Source organism: Mercenaria mercenaria, chromosome 3, assembly GCF_021730395.1.
Source record: "Mercenaria mercenaria strain notata chromosome 3, MADL_Memer_1, whole genome shotgun sequence".
Classification (NCBI taxonomy): domain Eukaryota; kingdom Metazoa; phylum Mollusca; class Bivalvia; order Venerida; family Veneridae; genus Mercenaria; species Mercenaria mercenaria.
Window position 1 is genome coordinate 6,054,630 of NC_069363.1, and position 24,746 is coordinate 6,079,375.

General features: G+C 35.4%; 2 protein-coding genes across 2 annotated transcripts in view; one reads left to right on the forward strand and one right to left on the reverse strand.

Annotated features, from left to right (window-relative positions):
- The window catches only part of LOC123525527 (dystrophin-like), a 55,796-nt gene that overhangs the window by 12,848 nt on the left and 18,202 nt on the right, over positions 1-24,746 (reverse strand). Inside the window, exons 6-13 of the mRNA XM_053537799.1 lie at positions 13,750-13,835; positions 12,159-12,238; positions 11,626-11,700; positions 10,124-10,235; positions 9,736-9,790; positions 8,026-8,137; positions 2,757-2,887; positions 643-832 (exon numbers count right to left, since the gene is read on the reverse strand). Coding sequence (XP_053393774.1) covers positions 643-832; positions 2,757-2,887; positions 8,026-8,137; positions 9,736-9,790; positions 10,124-10,235; positions 11,626-11,700; positions 12,159-12,238; positions 13,750-13,835 — 841 coding nt within the window. The remainder of the gene's footprint in view (positions 1-642; positions 833-2,756; positions 2,888-8,025; positions 8,138-9,735; positions 9,791-10,123; positions 10,236-11,625; positions 11,701-12,158; positions 12,239-13,749; positions 13,836-24,746) is intronic.
- LOC123525529 (uncharacterized) lies at positions 16,572-24,687 on the forward strand. Its single transcript, XM_045304641.2, has 2 exons — positions 16,572-16,961; positions 21,647-24,687. The coding sequence occupies exon 2, from the start codon at positions 21,648-21,650 to the stop codon at positions 22,419-22,421; it is 774 nt and encodes a 257-aa protein (XP_045160576.2). The 5' UTR covers positions 16,572-16,961; position 21,647; the 3' UTR covers positions 22,422-24,687.

Below are 24,746 nucleotides of genomic sequence, written 5' to 3' on the forward strand. Positions count from 1 at the left end.
AGTTATTTGAAAATCCATCCATCGATGACAAAGATATGGACCGGACACGAAAATTGCGGACAGACTGACAGACTGACAGACCGACAGACTGACAGACCGACAGATTGACAGACGGACAGACGGTTCAAAAACTATATGCCTCCCTTCGGGGGCATAAAAAAAAAATTCTAAGAGTTACTAAAGAAACATTTGGGCAAAATTATTTCAAAATCAATTCAGCAGTTTCTGATAAGATTTTCGTAAAGTTCCCAGAAAGGGAAAAGTGAAACAGGGAAACATTTGCATGCAGTTCCCACTACAAACATATAGGAAAAAGTGGACATGCCCCCTGACCTTCATCAAATGGTTTCAGAGGATATGTCACTTGAATGAACAGACAGAAGTCAGTGAGTGATCACAACAGCTCATCCAAAGCACTTCCTGCTCAGTTAAGCTAAAAAATTAACTAAATTGAAGTCAGAATTTTATTAGAGCACCGGTAATACTTGAAAACTGATTTATTATACCTGCATAAGTGATTCTAACATTGGAAAGAAAGTAAATTCTGGTACCAGTATTTTGATGACAATAATGAAAAATTCCCTTAAAATCACTGACTTAAAGATTTTTGAAACTAATTAAGTTAATGAGGATGAAAATTACCTTATTAGTGAAGAGGCTGGCAGGATGTGGTATTCTGGGACTACTTTGTTGCTCTGGAATATTTTCAGGACTACTTTGTGGCTCAGGAATATTTTCTGTATTGTCTTCGACCTCTAACTCTGCAAGTTTCTTGGCTGTCTCTGAAATCTCTGTATGAATATCTCTGTCTCTCTCTTCCTTTCCTGGTGACCTGAAATAATACATGTTTCTTGCAAACCAGAGATATTTCACCATGTCTTCACCAGTGCTAGAAACCAGAGGATATAAGACAATTCTCGTGCTGTAAATGACATCATAACAAATTACATTTATACAGTAGATTTGTGTATTACTTTAAGTTCTTTATGTAAAACAAACAAGTCAAATACCAAATAGTTGCTCTTTGCTCCTTAAATTAAGTTATTATATGAGAAATAGATGATGTTATGCAGTGATTCATTTGCTGTGCATCCTGCGGCAAAGACGCATATACGCATATTTTTCAAGGGGGACGCGTTAATTTGAAATGTGTGCAGGCCGCGGGATGCAAACAATTTCACTGACATACAGTGTACATTTGTTTAATTCCCCCTGATCCATAGATCTGTGCTCTCCATACTGAGCAATGCTACATACCAAAATATGGCCTAGGTCTTGTGGTTTTAGACAGGAAGAGTTTTAAAGTTTTTCCTATATAAGTCTATGCAAAACTTGGGACCCCTGGGGCAGGGTCTCTTTTCACCCCAGGGGCACAAATTGAAAACTTTCATAAAGGACCATTAGATGATGTCACATGCCAAATATCAAGGCTCTAGGCCTTGCGGTTTTGGACAAGAAGATTTTTTAAAGTTTTTCCTTTCGGTTGCTATGGCAATGAGTTCTGCATGGAGTTCAATTCTTTGAACAATTTTGAAAGGGGACCACCCAAGGATCATTCCTGTGAAGTTTGGTGTAATTCTGCCCAGTGGTTTTCAAGAAGAAGATTTTTTTAGAAAATGTTGACAGATGGACGACGGACATTGACTGGTCACAAAAGCTCACTATGAGCCTTTGGCTCAGGTGAGCTAAAAATATACAAAAAATAATGAAAATACAAGCAAATTCGATGAATTGGAATCCCCCGCCGAAAGGGTCAGAGTTGAGGAACTGCATAAAAATATATCCTGCAAAAAGTTAAGAATGTTACCAAGAAGCAAATAATTTCATTAGTCAAATCAAATTAAAAGAAAATGAATGGTTTGTTTGGGTGGGGGGGGGGGGGGTGAGGATACAACAGTTTACATGTTGATTATAAATATTGGTAGAAAAAAAAAAAAAAAAAAAAAAAAAATGGGGGGGGGGGGGGGGAGGGAGGGGGGTGACCAATGTAAGGTGGTGACCAGGTGTAGGTACACAACATCACATGTTTATAATAAATGTGCATGGAAAAGAATGGAAGAAGTTTAATGAAATTCTTCCAATTGGTTGGTTTGTTATGTACAGATCTGTGGATTTTTAAACAATTAAAGGGCAATAACTAAATGGAAAATTGACCAATCGAAAAAAAACTTGAAGGGCATCGTCGCAGTATCTTGGTTCATGTCTATTTCAAGTTTGATGAAATTCTACCTGCTAGTAACTGAGAAATGGCTGCAGACGGACATTTTTCATTAAATCAAGGGCAATAACTCTGAGGGAAATTGACCTATCAAAAAAAAAACTTGACGGGCATCAGCGCAGTATCTTGGTTCATGTCTATTTCAAATTTGATGAAATTCTACCTGTTAGTTACTGAGAAATGGCTGCAGACAGACATTTTTTATTAGATCAAGGGCAATAACTCTGAGGGAAATTGACCAATCAAAAAAAAAACTTGACGGGCATCATCGCAGTATGTTGGTTCATGTTTATTGCAAGTTTCATGAAATTCTACCAAGTAGTTACTGAGAAATGGCTGCGGACGGACGGACGGACGGACGGACGGACTGACTGACGGACGGACAACGCCATTTCAATACCCCCCTCCCGATTTCATCGGCGGGGGATAATAAGAATATTCAGTTTGCAAACACTATTCATAAAAAAACTGTGAAAAACATTTGGTCTTCACAACAACTTATTTTATCTGAAATCAAAGAAGTAAGTTCTATATTTACCAAGCTAGATTTGTGTATTGGCTATCAGCTTCTATTGGCAGGTACTTGATGCGTGACTTTCTTCTGTGCTTACGACTCAAATTATTTTTCAAAGTTTTCATGAATGCAGCTGCTTCATCTTTGGCCGTAGACTGAAAATGATATTGAAGAGAATGGTAAAATTTAGTGATAAACTTAGTGCGACTTACTTCAACACTGATGTTAAAGGTACAGACCTGACTCTTGCATCTTATACAAATGCTTTAACATGTAATTTCATTGCAATCTCTTAATTCAATTAAACATATAACACAGACAAGGTACAGTAAAACCTGACTTAAGCAGCCAGCTAAGGAAGTGGGAAAAAGTGGCTGCTTACAGCAGGTGGTTGCTTAATGCAGGTAATTTATAGAATAAATGACCATTTTGGGAAATGAGACACTGGCTACTTAACAGAGGTGACTGCTAAAGCAGGTTTTACTGTATTTCATGTACTTATTAAAGGAGAGATAACTATATTCCTCCCTTAAGAAGAAAAAAAGAGCTCACTATTGTTTTAATTATTTGCCACCGTGTCTCCCTTCAGTGGCAAATAAAGCTCAATGTATGTTACACTCATCTCCCATATTTCTTATTTTCACTAGCAACAAAAAGAGCTCAGTTTTATTACACTCATTTACCATCCCCTCTCATGTCAGTGGCACTTGTCACAACAACGATAATCCCATAAACAAGAGCACCGCCTTGCGGGTGCAGATGATCATCTGATTTTTTTTGTCTCTGTATACTGTCTTACCATGATTTTCGAAGTCCAAAAAGGGCCATAATTCTTGCAAAAAAGCAATGTAGAGTTATGGTACTTCTTGTACAGTCAGCTTTTAATGGCGAATAACTGCTCCAAGTTTTAAAGCAATAGCTTTGACCGTTAAGGAGAAAAGCTGACCTAAACATAAAACTTAACCAAGAAATCCGATATTTTCTACGTCCAAAAGGGGCCATAATTCTTGCAAAAAGGAGAATGGAGTTATGTTTCTTGCTGTACAGAGTCAGATATTGATGGTGAACAAGAGGTGTCAGTGGACAGCGCGCTCGACTATTCTCAGTGCTTGATAATATAATATAAGCAATGAGTAAAACTTTAACATTACAATATAAAGCATATTCTAAGTCGAAAAGGGGCCATAATTCAGTCAAAATGCTTGATAGAGTTGCCTCCTCCTTTTTACAGACTGGGATCATGATGGTAAACAAGTATGCAAAATATGAAAGCAATATCTCAATGGACTTTGAAAATATATGGGGTGGTACACAAACTTTAACGTTTATTCTAAGTCGAAAAGGAGCCATAATTTAGTCAAAATGCTTGATAGAGTTGCCTCCTCCTTTTTACAGACTGGGGTCATGATGGAAAAAAAGTATGCAAAATATGAAAGCAATATCTCAATGGACTTTGAAAATATTTGGGGTGGTACGCAAACTTTAACATTTATTCTAAGTCGAAAAGGGGCCATAATTCAGTCAAAATGCTTGAAAGAGTTGCCTCCTCCTTTTTACAGCCTGGGGTCATGATGGTAAACAAGTATGCAAAATATGAAAGCAATGTCTCAATGGACTTTGAAAATATTTGGGGTGGTATGCAAACTTTAACATTTATTCTAAGTCGAAAAGGGGCCATAATTCAGTCAAAATGCTCGATAGAGTTGCCTCCTCCTTTTTACAGACTGGGGTCATGATGGTAAACAAGTATGCAAAATATCAAAGCAATGTCTCAATGGACTTTGAAAATATTTGGGGTGGTACGCAAACTTTAACATTTATTCTAAGTCGAAAAGGGGCCATAATTCAGTTAAAATACTTGATAGAGTTACCTCCTTCTTTTTACAGACTGGGGTCATGATGGTAAACAAGTATGCAAAATATGAAAGCAATATCTCAATGGGCTTAGAAAATATTTAGGGTGGTACGCAAACTTTAACATTTGTGTGACGCTCACGCTAACACTCACACACACGCTCACGTCGACGCCAGGGCGAGTAGGATAGCTCCCCCATTCTTTGAATAGTCGAGCTAACAAGTGTTGCAAGTTATAAAAAGCAATAGCGATAGATAGATAGAGAGATAGATAGAGAGATAGAGATAGATAGATTCAGGTATAAGATCATATATACAATTTAAAATTATAAATATCGCATTAATAAGATAAGTTTTGTAAGATATTTAAAACTAAGCGAACAATTTCTAAAACTAACATGTGACTTACATTCACATAATATTGCTTAAACATAGATAATAAATATGAATAGATAGTTTTATAAAAGTCATAAAAAAGACAATGATTTAATAAAAATAAAAAGCATAAGAGTTATTTCAAGTTTAGTCGTGCTTCCTAAATTATTCTCCACTGATCTTATACCAAGGATAACCCATGAAAGTAGCCTGAAGCGCACTTATTTCCAATGGGGTCCTCGACTCATTATGGCACCGATTTAGTTACATGTTAAGTAAAAAGAAAAAAAAACATCAATGAAAAACTAATATGCAAAAGAAGAATAAAACAAGAGGGCCATCATGGCCCTATATCGCTCACCTGTTATCATTGCACTTGAGGACACGAAGGTCCTCATAAAAAAAAAGTACAAGGAACAACAAAGGGAAGAAATTTAACCAAAAAGAAAAAAAAAATCTAACAAGGTATAGATATGTTAAAATACACCTAAAAATTGGAGGTACCATCCATGTTGTACCACAGAAAACTGGTCTCGTGTTTTCCCTACGGCCAATAATAAAAAAGTTACTTAAAATAAGCTATTTATAGTAACGTAAAAGGGAAGTAATCAAAAAAAAAATATTGTAAGTGGACAAAAGAAGGATCTACCAAATAAATCTGTTGACATAAATGAAATCTCAGATCAGTATCTTCATTAGTTATGGAGATATAACAATTTTAATTTGAAATAAAGGGAGGTAATATGACATAAAACTAATAACAATAATGAAATTTTAGGTAAGTCCTGTAAGTACTTACTGATATAAATCCATTTTGATTACAATCTGGGGAGGTAATCAGATATAAAATAACTCTGGAACCTATGACTGGATCTGATTTGTCATGGAATCCAAGATTTATTGTTGTTGAAGATATTTTGGAAGTTTGTATCAAATCAAACCATAAATGAAGTCTCTATACGGCTGCAAAAGCCAAAATAGCCAATTTTGGACCTTTAAGGGGCCATAACTCTGGAACCCATGATGGAATATGGCCAGTTGAAGAAAGGAAGCAAGATCTTGTGGTGATACAAGTTGTGTGCAAGTTTGGTTAAAATCAAATCATAAATGAAGCTGCTATTGTGCAGACAAGGTCAAAATAGCTAACTTTGGCCCTTTCAGGGGCCATAACTCTGGAACCAATTATGGGATCTGGCCGGTTCAAGAAAGGAACCGAGATCTTATGGTGACACAAGTTTTGTGCAAGTTTGATTAAATTCAAATCATAAATGAAGCTGCTATTGTGCAGACAAGGTCAAAATAGCTAATTTTGGCCCTTTCAGGGGCCATAACTCTGGAACCGATAATGGGATCTGGCCAGTTCAAGAAAGGAGTCGAGATCTTATGGTGATACAAGTTGTGTGCAAGTTTGGTTAAAATAAAGTCATAAATGAAGCTGCTATTGTGCAGACAAGGTCAAAATAGCTAAGTCTGGCCCTTTCAGGGGCCACAACTCTGGAACCCATTAAGGAATCTGGCCAGTTCAAGAAAGGAACCGTGATCTTATGGTGATACAAGTTGTGTGCAAGTTTGGTAAAAATCAAATCAAAAATAAAGCTGCTATTGTGCAGACAAGGTCAAAATAGCTAATTTTGGCCCTTTCAGGGGCCATAACTCTGGAACCCATAATGGGATCTGGCCAGTTCAAGAAAGGAACCGTGATCTTACGGTGATACAAGTTGTGTGCAAGTTTGGTTAAAATAAAATTATAAATGAAACCACTATCGTGCAGACAAGAAATTGTTGATGCACGGACGGACGGACTGACGATGGACGACGGACGAAGGGTGATCACAAAAGCTCACCTTGTCACTATGTGACAGGTGAGCTAATAAAAAGGAAGTACTAAAGAGAATGTATTTTAGTGAGTACCTCAGTAGCAACAACTAAAGTTTAAATAACAACTGAATTTAAAAACTAAATAATTATATCTTATAGCTTTGCTTTCCTCAAGTAATTTACCTTCTTTAAACAGATGTGCTTTTAAAGCAGATTTAAAACTTGACTTATTTTTTATATCTTTCAGGCTGCTTGGCAGAGCATTCCAATCAGAAATTGCCTGACAAAGAATGTCCTTGACTCAAAGGATGAAATTTTAGGAACTACAAAATTGTTTTTACTAAATCTTGTCTTTGTATATATCTCAGACACTTTAGTAAAGTTTTGTTTCAAATAGTTTGGGCATTTATCGTGAAAAATATTGAATGCATGATTCAGACCGAGTTGCTTCGCTCTGTCACATGCTTTGAGGATACTGATATTTTCTAAAACATCATAATTAATACTGGTTCTAGTACTGAAAGATGAAGTATCCATAGCCAGTTTACAAAAAACAATGAAAATGTAAAGTCACTGTGGTACTAGCAATTTATTTTCTTGTTTTCTTCTTAGCATTATGTTAACTCAGGTGTTTTCTTCTTTCAGGTGAACTTACTTTCCTTTTCTAACTTGTAAGTGCATCACCAAAAACACTGTCTTCTACTTAAAACATTTTTTGCTTTTTTGAAAATTATCCTTTTCTTTTAAGAAAACTATGTGTGCCTTGCTATGTCCTCAATTTCAGAAGTCTGAAAGAGAACAACTGTCTCACAGTATTCATCACTGGCACTTAAGGATTTAGTATTTTCTTTCACACTTACCTTATATGTATTGAGTTTGTGTTGCTGCAAAATTACACAATTCCAGTCAGATGATTCATTTAAGGATGGTTGCACTTATCCAAGAAAGCAACACATTGTGGTAACATTAGCAAACATCAACTGCAAAAAATACTTATCTAAGGGCATTATCTTATTGTCAGCAAATGGTACATGACTTGCATAGCAACACATAAAATAATGCTGCAAACCATTTTTCAAACAATATTGGAAAAATATAGGAATACTGGAGGTTTCAAAACACAGAAAATTACCTCAAAATATAGGAAAAATATAGGAATACAGGAATAGCTGACAACCTGCATATGCCTTGCAGAACATAACAACTCTTTTATTCAAATAATAATAGTAACAGAAATTTAACTTACATTTGTACAGTATTCTTGTGTCGGGTGTTTCACTGTGTGCCTCTTGCTTGTTTTACCAGTGAAGAAACAGTTCTGACATATGTTAAAGTTAAAACACTTCAGGCACTTGTATCTGTAACAAGAGATGTTTGTGATACATACATGCCTCCATGATTGCCTACAAGAGGCAACCAGGTATGTAATTTTGTATGCTATAACTTTTGAACTCAAAATCACCAGAAATCATCTAGTAACTATGAAGTTTGAAAGCAATAAGCCTTAGCATTCTCAAGTAACTGATCAGAAAAAATTTTCAATCTCAAGGTCACTGTGACCTTGACCCTTGAGGTTCTCACAAAAAAAGTAAAACTGATCATTCCTGTTCACTGGCAATCATCCAATGAAATTTTACAGCCTTATAAGTCCAAAAGTTCTCAAGATATTGATCAGAAACTGCTGTCAGTTTCAAGGTCACTGTTTTCACTTGACCTTAACCTTTTGGCCTAAAATCATTGCGGGTCATCTGTTGACCACAGGCAATAATCCTATGAAGTTGAAAAGCAGTAGGCACAAGTGCCCTATATTTATTAAGCAAAAGCTGTTTCATCTGGACAGACAATGCCAAATCTATATCCGTCCACCTTCAGCAGGGGATAATATACAAAACAACATACAAGCAACATGTTATCAACAAATAAAGAAAATATAAACAACATACAAACAGGAACTGGTAAAAGATGAGCAATCTCAAATGTTCTGGAATTTTCTACCATAAAACATTATACACAGGTAATCTTTTTCAAACCTCTTTTCTTTTTGACATTCTATTCAGAGATTCTAACTGCAATATTCTACTGCATACAGAATACATCCATGACAGTTACAGACCAGATACAATATCTTGAATGGATGAGCAGTTACTGCCATTTCCTTCTAAAGCATAAAACGTTTCATTTTTGTGATTAAAGACTGAACTGTTCCATATCTAATCTGAAATGTTCCATATTTAATCTGAAATGTTCCATATTTAATTTGAAATGTTCCATATTTAACAAGAGCACCGCCTTGCGGGTGCTGACGCTAGTCTGATTTTTGTTTTTATAATAGAAAAATTGTCCTACCCATGATTTTCTAAGTCCAAAAAGGGCCATAATTCTTGCAAAAAGCAGGGTGGAGTTATGTTTCTTGGTATACATAGTCAGCTTATGATGGTGAACAACTGTTGCAAGTTTCAAAGCAATAGCTTGAATAGTTTAGGAGAAAAGCTGACCTAAACATGAAACTTAACCAATAAATCTGATATTTTCTAAGTCCAAAAGGGGCCATAAGTCTTGCAAAAAGCAGGACAAAGTTATGTTTCTTGCAGTACAGGGTCAGCTTATGATGGTGAACAAGTGCTGCAAGTTTCAAAACAATAGCTTTGATAGTTTAAGAGAAAAAGTTGACCTAAACATAAAACTTAACCAAGAAATCTGATATTTTCTAAGTCCAAAAGGGGCCATAAATCTTGCAAAAAGCAGGATGGAGTTATGTTTCTTGCTGTACAGGGTCAACTTATGATGGTGAACAAGTGTTGCAAGTTTTAAAGCAATAGCTTTGATAGTTTAGGAGAAAAGCTGACCTAAACATAAAACTTAACCAGGCAACGCGGACGCCGACACCGATCAAGTGATGACAATAGCTCATCATTTTTTTTCTCAAAAAATCAGATGAGCTAAAAATCACTCTTACCTCAGTCCTGTAATAGGATATACTTTACAAATATTGCACTTTGCGTCATGGCTCACTGAAATATAGGAAACAATACAGAATGAATTTATATATATAATTCCATACATCTAACTGTCTGACAATGGGGGTAGATCATAATTTGACTCCTAGATTATAAAACTGGGTTTTAATATCAGCATCAGCATACAACCTTGCCATTGGTCAGTTTCAAAATTGAGCTTAAAAAGTACATAGTATAAACTCACATCTGCAAATTAATATAATTTGAATTAAAAAAAAATGCTGACAGTACAATATAAGGCCTGTTACAATCATTTATCTGAAATACAGCTTTTCAAAAGTCTTTGCACATTGTTCATAGTTTGAAATGTGTCTGTGGTTCTCTAACCTGTTTCACATGAGATGAGTCTATGTAGTGTAGGTAACCAGATTATTGTCTGAGGTCCTTTCTGTAACCATTTATAGAACACATCTTCTGTTATACCACAACTTGTCTTGCCCTACATAACAACAACATACAGAGTAAGTTTTATAGTGAAATATTTACAATACACTACATCATCAGATTGCTCCCTTAACCTTTAGCCTGCTGGCGGCGAGTGAATTTGGCTTTGCTACCAGTGCAGACCAAGATCAGCCTGCACATCTGTGCAGTCTGATCATGGTCTGCACTGTTTGCTATTCAGTCAGTAAATTTTCAGAGAACACACCTCTGAGTAATAAGTGGTACTGCCCAAACTGAATGATGGACCAGTCCATTTTAGAAATATGGCAGGGTAATGGTTAACAGGTAAGTTAAAGCATACTGACAACATATTTGTTCATGCTATATACAACTGTTGCATTCTAATTCCAATGAAATCTACTGACATTCTGAAGATTATAATGCTTGACAGGCTAGGATTGTGTATACATGTCACAAAGTCATATGAGAACTTTTGCTATTCCAACATTCATTATTAGTCATTGATTTTGTCAACATTAAATCAGTTACATAAATGTGATGGAAAGAGAAAACATATTAACTGCCAATATAAGATATGGTATAAATTGTTACATAACTTCTATCTGGGTATGAAGTGCCATACACTTTTAACACAGAAGTGTATTTCACACCCAAATAGAAACTACATATCAGCAATACAGTATAACCTCACAAAACAGCACCTCCTCATAGCAACAGCTTTATTCCCCCCCTGTTCATTTTTAGTTCCTTTTAACCTCTGATAAGCAGTTACTCTCCACAATGGTAAACAGCAGTCAAAAAGTGTTACCTCTGAGAAGCGACAATCGAAATCCAGCCGGCTTTATTTAGAACAGCTAAACTGACTTATGCCACGTCAAAAAATAACATTTACATGCATAGGACTGTTTCTCGACAGGACACGGGGACTTGATTTCATGTACATACAATAATTACATTAGGATGGAGGATAAAAGATTAGCGAGAGATAATTATATCGAAAACATTACACTTTCAAGAGAAATTTAAGCAAACAGAGGATTAATTTGTTTGTTAACATCGGTGATTGTTTTTTCTTTTGATTTATTCCAATGATTTCATAATTATGCAAGTTGTTGAAAATTCAGCTCAATTGAAAGATTACAGAAATAAAGCTTATATTTGCTAACATATTGTTTTTTTCTATTTGTTACACATGTATTAGAATAAAATTACTGTCTAAGTACCTCTGGCCGACAACCTTCTAACAACAACACCTCTCCAGAGCAACCAAACTAGCCGTCTCCGTCTGATGTTGCTCTGCAGAGGTAATATTGTATATTATTGGCACTGCAACACACAATACTTCAGGATATAGACAATGCATGGGCAAACCTATATGTAACCATATTCCTAATTAAACAGGTATAAAATCTTAAAATAAATACCATTTGCTGGCAGCTTGCTACAGCAGGCTCACTGGTTCTTCCAAATGCTAAACTCTCATGTAGAAAATCTGGTAACTAAAAGATAAATGACAAATTAGAATTTTTATTCGACATTGAACTTACACATTTTCGCTGTATTTAAACAGATAAATGCAATACAGTGGAAACTCTCTAAAACTGAACCTCTAAAAGGTAGAAACCTCTCTTAACTGAATGACTGCCTTGGTCCTTAAAAAAAATTTCTCTTGAAAAAAAAACAAAACCCTCTGTATCAGAAACTCTTAAGCTGTTGTTGCTTTCCATGCAGAGACTATGAATTCTGTAAACAGTATATTTTGTATTGCAGTTATAAACTGTGGTCAGTTAATCTGTGTTCCCTGGAATTTTAATAAGCTCTACCTTGCCCCCTCCCTCCTTACAACTCCTCAACATAAACCAGAGAAGGAGGACAATTGACTTGAGATGTACAGTATTTAATGAAATGAGAGGGGAAGAAATGTATTCAAGCATATACATATGTAATATGAACTTACTTTCATAACTGCCTGTAGAAATGCTGTAAGTGCATGTGTACCTATGTAAGTACTTGGGTCATGCAGTTCTTGGTAGAAATCTGTAAATCAACAGAAATTAATAATAAGCTGAGTAAGAGAACAACAGTTTTGTTTCTTTTCCACTTTTAAACTACTTTCCACCTTCATATTCATGGTTTCTGCATATGTAAGATCAAAAATGTAAGGAATAGGAAGTAAGTAAGCACATAGTTGTTGGACAAGCTTTTTTACAATCATCGCCAAACTGAGTTTGATCAAGATTTCAGACTTACACATATATATTAGGTACAAAAAGATTATTTTTAATTTCAACAAGGCAGTCTGAAAGACAGCTATATCCCCCGCCGCTATTTTGGATAGTGAAAAGGTTGATGGTATTGGGTGGAAGCATTAAATATTTGAGTTATGACCTTGATCTTGAGCTGGCATGGATGAATTTTAAGTTCTGCACATCGTCTTGATAAGTGGAATATTACAGCCAAGACATATTAAAATCCTTCAAGGGGTTTAGGAGATAAAGAGCGGACACAAAATGGAAGGCTCAAACCTTTGACCTTGAGCCGACATGGCTGACTCATGAGTTCTGCACATCATCTTGATGAAGTGATCATTTGACCCAAGTTTCATGAAAATCCTTCAAGGGGTTTAGGAGATACAGAGCAGACACAAAATGGAAGGCTCAAAGCTTTGACCTTGAGTTGTGACCTTTACCTTGAGCCAACAAGGCAGACTCATAAGTTCTGCACATTGTCGTGATGAGGTGATCATTTGACCCAAGTTTCATGAAAGTCCTTCAATGGGTTTAAGAGATACAGAGTGGACACAAAATGGAAGGCTCAAACCTTTGACCTCGAGTTGTGACCTTGACATTGAGCCGACATGGCTGATTCATGAGTTCTGCACATCATCTTGATGAGGTGATCATTTGACCCATGTTTCATGAAAATCCTTCAAGGGGTTTAGGAGATACAGAGCAGACACAAAATGGAAGGCTCAAACCATTACCTTGAGTTGTGACCTTGACCTTGAGCTGACATGGCTGACTCACGAGTTCTGCACATCGTCTTGATGAGGTGATCATTTGACCCAAGTTTCATGAAAATCCTTCAAGGGGTTTAAGAGATACAGAGCAGACGCAAATTGTTACGGATGGACGGAAGGACAGAGATCATTCCTATAACCTCCCACCACTCATGGCAAGGGATGGAGTCAACAATCAAAATGTTAGCATTCAACAGAGTCATGAACCAGTATTAAATATAATGCTTCATAGATACATTAACCTTGTTCAGGGACTGAACACTTTGTTTTACAGTATCTCTGAGTTCAGCAGGTATAAAAGATTTGATTCCAAAAAGTACAATGTAAATGAAATGTGAAACCAAAATCTTTAGTCCTATTTTGTGCCATATTACCTGTACTTTTTGGTGTGACGTAGCACTCAAATTAAATCAAAACCAGATCTCTGTACAAATAAAATCATTATAATCTTCATGTATGCAAACTGTTGTAAAATACTTATGCACCAAAAATGTTACTGAAAGGTCTCTAAAACAAGGTAAATACTTACATCTGTATTTTTCTGTGAGATTTGCAGAGGACAGAATGACTAGAACAAGTTTGACAGCCATGACCGACAGACCTCCTGACTTGTCCCTGAAATAAGTTGTCTGTACTAAAAAGCCTGCTTATTAGATGCAATAAAGAAGTAACAAGAGAACTCCTGACTTGTCTTTGAAATAAGTTGCCCGTATTGAAGTGCCTGCTTGTTAGATGTAATACAGTAGTTACGACAGCACTCCTGACTTGTCCCTGAAATAAGTTGTCTGTACTAAAAAGCCTACTTGTTAGAAGTACAGAAGACACAACAGAATTCCAGACTCGTCCCTGAAATAAGTAGTCAGACTTAAAAAGCTTCTTTGTTAGATGTATAGCAGATACCACAGAATTCCAGACTTGTCCCTGAAATAAGTAGTCAGACTTAAAAAGCTTCTTTATTAGATGTACAGCAGATACCACAGAATTCCAGACTTCAATGTCCCTGAAATAAATAGTCAGTATTAAAAATACTTGCTTGTTAGATGTATAGCAGATACCACAGAATTCCAGACTTGTCCCTGAAATAAGTAGTCAGACTTTAAAAGCTTCTTTGTTAGATGTACAGCAGATACCACAGAATTCTAGACTTGTCCCTGAAATATGTAGTCAGACTTAAAAAGCTTCTTTGTTAGATGTACAGCAGATACCACAGAATTCCAGACTTGTCCCTGAAATATGTAGTCAGTATTAAAGACCCTATTTGTTAGATGTACAGAAGATACAACAGAATTCCACATTTGTCTCTGAAATACTAGTATGCAGTCAGTATTAACATGCCTGCTTGTTAGATGTAGAGTACATATGACAGAACTCCACACCTGTCCCTGAAATAAGTAGTCAGTTTTAAAGTCCCTGCTTGTTAAATGTACGGTAGATACAAAAGAAAGTGGGGTAAAGCAAGAATCAGTGTGTCCCCTATCTGTTTGAACACCATAAATTCAAGAACCAAAAATGATAATTAACTATTCAGCTTTTGATTTTCTAGCGACTGTTTTGAAATTTTACTATACTTAACAGATATATCAAAAAGACAAAGGAAATGGACTGTTTTGCTTTGACCTCAATGCGTTACCTTGACATCACAGCTAGTTTTATAGCTACAAGACAAAGGAAAGGGATTATATCGCTTTGACCTCAATGTGTTACCTTGACATCACAGCTAGTTTTATAGCTACAAGACAAAGGAAAGGGATTATATCGCTTTGACCTCAATGCATTACCTTGACATCACAGCTAAAGTTTTAAAGCTGTAAAATAAAGAACGAGGACTGTATTGCTTTGATCTTAATGCATTACCATGGCAACACAGCTTAAACTTAAAAGCAGTCTCAAAAGGCTGATCTGACATTAATCAATTTTGAGCTTAGAATCAACCAATCAGTTGCTAGAGATTTGAGACTGGTCTCCAAACTCAAATCTTTGGTCTGCTCTTGTCTGCCAAATACCATTTTTAACACTTATCCAGTGATCTCAAAAAATCTAATTAATTCAATGAATGTCACATCTGTACCTTGATCTTACAGTTTTAGCTTTGGAATTAGCTTACACCTACATACTGTGAAATCATTATTTGTGGTTCAGCAGGAGACTAAGTTTTGTTGCTTTTATGGTTCTACCAATTCACAAAATTACACCAAACTGACCAGATACCAGGGGTTTTAGGGGGTATTTTTGTAAGTGGAGGGTGGTGGTGGTGGTGGTGGTGTGTGTGTGGGGGGGGGTGGGGGGGGGGGGGCAAGGAGACAAGCTAGCCACCTGTATTTTCTAAAATACCCATGGGTAGATCCCTGACACCCGCCTAACTTTCCATACATATCCCCAGAGGTTGAACAGCACTGTGTGTTCTACCAAGATAATATCTGCAATGATGTTGTTTTATGCCTTGGTCACTTCCTGCATTCAGACTAATGATTTTTAGATCAAAAAATGCAACAGAAGCCACCATTCCATATCTATATATCTAAAATATCAAATGGGAGACCCCCCTGACACCCCTACAAGTGGGGATATCACCCTCCCCTACGTACCTAATCCCCACTTGACACTTAGCCAGTGAGACTTGTGGCTCCCTGTCATAAAATTCTGGATCCTGACCTGTTTAATATGCAATTTACATTAAAAAATGTAATATTATATCTTTAAAATTAAAATACAACAAATTAAGTCCAACTAAATAATAGTTTTTGTCAAAACCACAAAATTTCATGCCAACAAACTCAAATGATTTCACAGTATAATTTTGTTGTAGTGTTTGTTTGTGCAAAGTTACAAACTTATCTGACAATCTTTTCATGCACAGAGTTATAGACAAGACATCACAAAGCATTTGCATTACATTTACTCTTGAGCTTGACCTATATGCTTCTGGCTCGGGGCTTGGTACATCACAGTATTAACTTGGTGCATCACCATACTTATCATTTAAACAAAGTAATTACAATATACTGATTATAAGATTGTAAATATCTCAAATTATGGAGAAAGTAATTTTAAATTCAAAGCTACACACCAAATGGGAGAAGTAACCAATATCTCTACTTACACTGATTACTTTTACAAAGCAAAAAGTAATCAGATTTTGAAGATATGGTATTTTGTTCATGATTTTTCAACTACATATTTTCACAACATTTTATTTTCTATACTTTTAAACTTTGCAAAATCTTACAAACATATCAATGACATTGACCTATTTCATGAAAACTTATCAGTATATACTGATAATACTAAAGTAAAATTTGGAAAGTTACCAAAGTTTATTTAATTGCTTACTCATTGTTAAGTATCATACCATCAATCTGTTAATGGAATAAAACACAGATAGGAGTATAGTGGACGCAACTTGACCCCGATGGTTGACCTTTGTATTATAATACATAATGAGACACAACCTATTATTGAAAAGGAGTGTACGTAAAACACGAGCTGCACGAGAAAAAGGAAATATTAATTTATGTAAATAAAAATTAGTGTATTTGAAAGTTTTAATTGATCAAATGTAAGTATATTTACTTTGATACTGCAATGTATACAAACTTATTCAATATAAATATACATGGCTGCCCTAAGCACCCTTGATTACTATAATGAAATAATCGATATGAATAATCAGCCTAAGGTCAACCATCGCGGTCAAGTTGCGTCTACTATAAAAGAGTTGTAACTAATTATAACAAAAATCAGGTGGGTCAATAACTATTAAATTAAATATTATTACTGACAGTTATATTAAGCTTAACTTGATGAAACATGCTGTTGTGTAAAAACATTGTTTACAAAAACTGTATCCATTGAAAAGACTGTGTTTCATACTTCACACTTACAGACATGAAAATGACTTTTGAAGTTGTTAATCAGATTTTGGTCAACTAATGGATTTGTTCAAAACTTGAACAACTAATCATCTAACACTGTGTGTTCATTGAGTTCTTAATACATGTTGGATTTTCATTGGAAGTATTTTTAAAATCTGATTTTCCTATCCATGTTACCCAACCAGGATAGTGTTATTTTGGCATTAGTATAAATCTAACAAACATATTTTGCCTAAGGAATGAAGAATAATTGTAATGAATATTTCAAAGATTTACATTGACATATACATGTACATAAAATTATCATTACCCCCCTTTGTCTGTCTCGGTTGAGCAACAATCAAAAAAGATTGAAAATAGATGAATTCTGAAGCTACACACAGTTTTAAAACTTGACTTTTATTTCTGGTAGTTGAAATATCCCATTACTTATCAAATTCAAATGTAAAACAAGAGCTCATAGAACATGAAATGCTCCCCTTGATGCATTCAGTAACTGCACAAGGAACAGAAATTTTTTGGTCACTGTGCAATGGATGTTGATGTACCAACCTCAAAATCAATAGGGGTCACCTGCTGGTCATGATCAACCTCCCTATTAAGTTTCATGATCCTTGGCTCAAGCATTCTCAAGTTATCGTCCCGTAACGGTTTAACTGTTCTGGGTCACTATGAATTTAACCTTTGACCTACTAATTTCAAAATCAATAAGTGTCATCTGCTGGTCATGATCAACCTCCAGTTTCGTGATTCTAGGCCCAAGCATTCTTAAGTTATCATCTGTAAACAAGTTAACTGTAGCGGGTCACTGTGACCTTGACCTTTGACTTACTAATCTCAATAGGGGTCATCCGCTGGTCATGACCAACCTCTCTATAAAGTTTTATGATCCTAGGACCAAGTGTTCTCAAGTTATTGTCTGGAAACTGGTTAACTGTTCCCGGTCACTGTGACCTTGACCTTTGACCTACTGATTTGAAAATCAATAGGGGTTATCTGCTGGTCATGACCAACCTTCCTGTAAACTTTCATGACTCTAGGCCCAAGCGTTCTCGAGTAATCATCCGGAAACCGATTGGTCTACATACCAACCGATCGACATCTGCAAAACAATATACCCCTCCTTCTTCAAATGGGGGCATAACAAGAAATAATATCGAATTTTAAAGAAATTACTTTTATATTAAAGGGGATACCATGGTAGTTACAAAATTTCACAAAAAGTAATAAAATATATATAGTTTAGTGGTTACAGTGTCTGCCGCTCAACCCAAGAGTCCTGGGTTCAAAAACCCACTGGGATCATGTCCACGCCCAGTACTAGTTTTTCCATTGCCCCGATGAGTGAAAGCATAATTGCCTTTGTTCATGGTCACCTTAGCCAGGGTCACCAGACTGCTTAGCATAGCAGCTATGATGAACCAGACAAGATTCCTCCCTTTTGCCGCTTGAAGGAACTTTATCAAAGCATTTTGGTAGCTGTCTTTATTCCCTAATATAAAAAGTGACAGAGGGTTAAACCCCTCTAACCAAGCAAAAACAGTCTAACAAATTGAACAACTTTTTTCTAACAAGAGGGTCATTGACCCTAAAGCACTCACCTGTGTACAAGGCTTCAAGTGTGTTTATATAAGTACAGAGTTAGGTTTCTTATGTGTTAGCCTATATTATATACAAGTAACACACATTTTTAAACCTAGGGCAATAATTTGAATAATTATGGTAGACATTACAAATCTGATATCACATGCCAAATATCAAGGCTCTAGCTATTATTGATTCAGAGAAGAAGATGTTCAAAGTTTCTTATATATAAGCCTATAGAAAGTACATTTCAGACACAGGGCCATTTTATTGAACTTAGGGCAATAATTTGGACAATTATAGTAGAGAATCAAACCCTTATATCATATGCCAAATATCAAAGCTCTAGAGAAAAGGATTTTTGAAGTCTGATAGCTGAAAACCTATTTTTACCAAAAAAGACCTGTATGTTCAATGAACTGGAACCATTTAACAACTTTGAAAGAGGGCTACCCAGAAATTATTTGTGTAAAGTTTCCTCAAAATACATTCGGTACTTTTGGAGGAGATGTTGTTTAGGCCACACCAAATTGAAAAGTTGTTCATCGGATTTTTTTCTGAAAAAATTGAGGCGGTGAGCGAAAAAATAATTTAAATATTTGTTTTTGTTTTTGAGAAAATCAGGAGCGAGTGAAGAGCGAAGAAATACATTTGTCTTGTTTTGGCTCTCGATTAACTAATAAAAACCTTAAAATAGAATGTATAGCCCTTTTACATTAGAAATAATTCACCTGGGATTTGATAAAACATGGGTACATTTTCATTTGGGTACATTTTCATTTGGGTACATTTTGACCTGCAGACGCACAACAAAGCGAACTCATGGAAAAAGGTAATAACATTGGCATACAGTACAATGTAATCAAATAATGTATGCGTTTGAAAATGCTGTTAGAAAATATGTAATATACAACAATGCATAAGTCTACACCAGGAGAAACAATCCCGATAACTGTGATTTGAATTAAGACAGAGTTATGCCACATTTTAACTTAGATTTTTTTGGTTAAAGTTTCATATAACATCCAATATCTCTGTTACTTTCAAAGCTATTGACTGTTATGCCCCTTTTACTGGCAAATCTCTAATTCAGAGTCTAGCACTGAGAAAGTCGAGCATGCTGTCTTACGGCCAGCTCCCTATTGTTCTAACTTTAAAATTTCTTTACAGATTAAATTTGTTGAAACAAAGTTTCAATTAAGGTCTGAAATGGTGATTAACGTGCATTAACATTATTCTACTCGAGGACTGAAAAATTTGAAGCTTTAAACTTGTCTGAACACAACTCGTAATGTAAATTCCATACCCCACCCACTTTCGTATAAAAATGCTGATCATTTTGACAGGAAAAACAGAAAACAAAAAAGTGACATGCATCAACATGTATTTACACTTACCAAAATAATGTACATTGATGTTTTCAAACGAATTAGTATGTGTTGTCATCGAATTTTCAATGAAATAAGTCTGATTTTAGTATCAATTTGGTAAACATTAGAAGAAAATGACGCAACTTTGAAGTTTCATTGAAATATTATATTGATTTAGTACCTTTATTTTAGTTAAAAGTTTTAGATTTTACACAGGGAGTCTATGATAATGTCCGAGTAAAATGTAATCATTACCCAAGTGAAATTAGTATCATTCCGCAATGTTTTGGACTTGTTAAAATTATGAATAAGGGGAAATAACTTTAATGCAACTAAATAGAAGTGTCCTGATATATTATAGACAAAATGTATTAATTGTGAATAAATTACATTTTAGAACAATCTGGGACTGGAATTATAAGCATTTGTACACTGTTACGTCCGTAAAAAGAAGCGCACCAAAAAATTTTGCCTTGAATTTTATCAATGGCCCCACAAGTGCAAGTCAAAAACAAAACAGAAATTTTGATGAACAACTTTTTAATTTGGTGTGGCCTTAAAGAAATTGTTGATGAAAAGTGACCACGCCCTCTGGCGGCCATGTTTTTTGATGAATCAGAAAAATTTGAACAGTACTTGTAAAAGGTCACACAAGGACAATTTGTGTGAAATTATTCTAAAATCAGACTAACGTTTTATACAAGAAGATTTTCTAAATTTCTACTATATACAGAAAGGGAAAAGTGACCACGCCCCCTGGCAGCCATGTTTTTTGACGAATCAAAATATTTTGAACAATGTTGGTAGACAGTCACACAAGAACCATTTGTGTGAAATTATTTTAAAATCAGGCTAGCAGTTTCACACAAGAAGATTTTTAAAGTTTCCACTATATACATATAAGGAAAAGTGACCACGCCCTCTGGCGGCCATGCTTTTTGACAAATCGTAGTAATCTGAACAATCTTGGTAGAGGGTCACACAAGGACCATTTGGGTAAAATTATTCTAAAATCAGGCCAGCAGTTTCACACAAGATTTTCAAAGTTTCCACTATATACATACAGGGAAAAGCGACCACGCTCCCTGGCAGTCATGTTTTTTGATGAATCAAAATAATTTGAACAATCTTGGTAGAGGGTGACATAAGGACCATTTGTGTGAAATTATTTCAAAATCGGACAATCTGTTGACGACGGACGGACACACGACGGACTCCGGACACAGCGTGATCACAAAAGCTCACCATGAACATTGCTCAGGTGAGCTAAAAATATGTGAGCAAGACAATATACCTTCTTGTCTTCACATGTTTTACTTCTTTGAATTTCATTACTGCTTTCTGGGAAAAACTGCAATATATACACTGTGAAATAATTTAATTTCATCGTCACTAAATTTCATGGTTTTAACCAAAATAGCTATTTCTTGGGCATATTAATCTATGGATTTAAATTTTTGAAGATAATATGAACTGGAATTTTAAATGCTGATTAATGCTACCATGAAATCCACAATGATTAGTCCCCCAAGAGTAATACTGATTTCACTGTATCCATTTAGCATTTCCTTTCCTGGCTGACAGTTAGTTTCTCTTTCAGAATGTTCAAGATTCCTGATTACTACGACAATGTCTCATTACGACTGTCAGAAGTATTTGATGATATTGGTGTCAATGAGAAAACAGTGCTTATGAGAAGACATGATGCAATGCTAAAAGAGTCATTGATGACCATCTCTTCCGAATTAACAAACAGTGCTATGTCTTCATATATATTTGGAAGTCAAATAGAAGGCACTACAACACGAGCTTTAAACTCTGATGAAGATATTCTTAACTGTTTTTCCCGATTCAATGTCATAGATGACTTAACTCGATGGATACCTGGTCTTCAAAATATGCTTGCAGTAAAATTTGATAATACTTGTCCAGGATATTGCCTTCTACAACCTTTGAGAGTTGATGCTCCTCTACCATTGAGATCTTTATCAGATGAACCATTGTTGTACAAACACCTTTCTATGGATAATTTTCAAAGAGTAATTTTCAAAAACACATGGTTGAATGATTTAATTCCTGAAGGTGAGGAACGAAATGGCCCCTCAATCACCAGCAAACTGGATTCAGACTTTCATACTCAGGATATAGTTGCAGCATATCCATATCATCCTTCCCCTGCTGAAGCTGGCAGCTGGTTCAAAAGTAAAAGATCGAAAAGATGGCCTATTATAGATATGGAAGAAGCTGTTAAAACTAATGGATGTTTTGTTGTTCCAGTTGGGAAAAAGGGAAGTGAGAATGAGGAGTCTGAATGGAGAATTTCTACTTCATTTGTAGAAAGATCTCTAATGTTCAGCTGGAATATTCACAAATGAGGTGCTATATTTTGATGAAAATGATTTTAAAAATCATAAATACCACTGAGGAATGTCACATTACCAGTTATATGTGTAAAACTATTCTGTTTTACATCGTACAAAATTCGCACCCTGATTTCTGGCACAAGTGTACTTTGTTATCAAATTTTGCATACTGTATTTCAATTTTAAATGAATGTATACAGTGCGAGAACTGCCCGCATTTCCTTATCCGTGGAAACAATCTGATGGCAGGTAAATTCTCATCTGAAGTCAAGGTACAATTACTTGAAAAAATTAAAAACTTACGCCAAAACAAAGGACTCATATTGCTTGGTATTCAAACAGATGACTTGAGTCAAAGACTTCAACTTAAATTAAGCATGATACCGCAGCTTGCAGAAGGTACCATTTCCTCAAAGGAAATATGTCTTGTTGTTTCTTCATTGTTAAAAAGACAAAAAGCCCAGACTATCAGTCAAAGCTATAACGTATGTCTACCAAAACTGCCAGTAAACAATGAAGAAATGGTGGCAGGGATTTTATTACAATACCTTTACCGTTTGGCAAGGTACTTCTTGGTGGGAACTACAGTGGAGCAGACCACATGCAAACTGCTAGCACCCCTCTCTTTTCATCATTTGCATCTGTTCTAGCATCTCTGGACATTGCAAACGACAACTCTGTATCACCAGAAGCTTTTGAATTGCTTTGTATAGGTTTTAACTCAGATAATTCATCTGGTAAATTGAAGATAGCATCTGCTTTATATTGTTCAGGACAGGCTCAAATAAGTATTGCAATTCTAAGGTTTATAGCTGAACACTATAACAGGGATGTTATTGAGCCTGTTTGTGGATGCTATCAAAACCATAAAAGACTATTACGAGAAAAGTTCTGCAAAAGTCCAGATACAAAATGTGAGCAGTTACTGAAACAAAATATTGCAATGTGTGTTGTATTTTTGCCTCAAGAAAGGAACTGTGTACCAAAAGAATTGCAATATGAAATATATCGAAATACTGCAGATGAAGAATTTAATAAAAAAGATATTGATGATAACTGGATGAATAGGGCTGTTGTTGATTCTCTACCATATCTTACTTCCTGCAATACAAAGCATACTGCTGCCTTTCGAGATATGAAGATCAAGAATTGGCGTTGAAAAAACTTCTCTGGTCAATCTGCATAGAAGAAAACCTTTCTCACAAAGAAACAGCTTTAAACCTGTTAGGCCAGTGCATGGAACAGGAAAACAGAACAAATGATGCCTTGATTTGCTATATAAAATCATATAACTTAAGGCCAAGCAATAACGCAGCAAGATTTCATATCTGCAAGTTATTGGCCAAACATGTCAGTTAAAATGGTAACAGAAATACATGAAAATTACCTTACATTTGTGCAAATTTGTGTCATCAACTGATATGACATGACAACAATGTGTTAGTTCCTAGAAGTTGCTTTAAAAAATAATTCCATTGCAGATACTTTCAAAATGACAATTATTTAATAAATGACTTTTTCTTACTAAAGTTTTTTGTTACATTTTTTTATCTTCTCAAAAAAGATTCTTATATATACAAAACACGTATGCCCCATTGACAGTCTGTCAGAGGCAACTTTTTATGTGATTTTGTATGAAGTGACCTTGACTTTGACCTAATGACCTAAAGACTATCTACTGACTGAAGTTTGAAAGCTATAAGCCCAAGCATTCTCAATTAATAAATCAGAAACCATTTTCAATGTCAAGGTCACTTGGCCTTGAGGTAATGATCAAAACAAAGTCAGTGGTTATTGCTCAACCACAAACAATCATCCTATGAAATTTGATGGTTGTAAACTGGAAAGTACTTTAGATATGGATCAGAAACTGTTCTAAGTTTCAATGTCACTGTGATATTTGACCTACTGACCTCTAAAATAATAGGATCATCTACTGACTGCTGGCTATCATCCTATGAAGTTGATAACTGTAGGCCAAAATTTGTTTTATCTTTTGAGCGGAAACCGTTTTCAGTATCAAGGTCATTTTTACCTTGAAATTTATCATACTGACCCCCAAAACCATAGAGGTCATCTACTCACCACAGGCAATCATCCTATGACCACTGACCACTGTATGCTCAAGTGTTCTCTAGGTATTGGTCAGTAACAAAATAGTACTGACTGACTGACCAACCAATTGAAAATGAACAAAATCTTCTTTGAAAAGGGCATAATAAAAACACATAAAAGACCCCAAAAATATCAATCAAAGGAATCTGCACGTGTATCCAAAACACTTCTAAACCATAAAGCTGATGTGCTTAGAAAGAAGGGTATATTTATAAAACATTT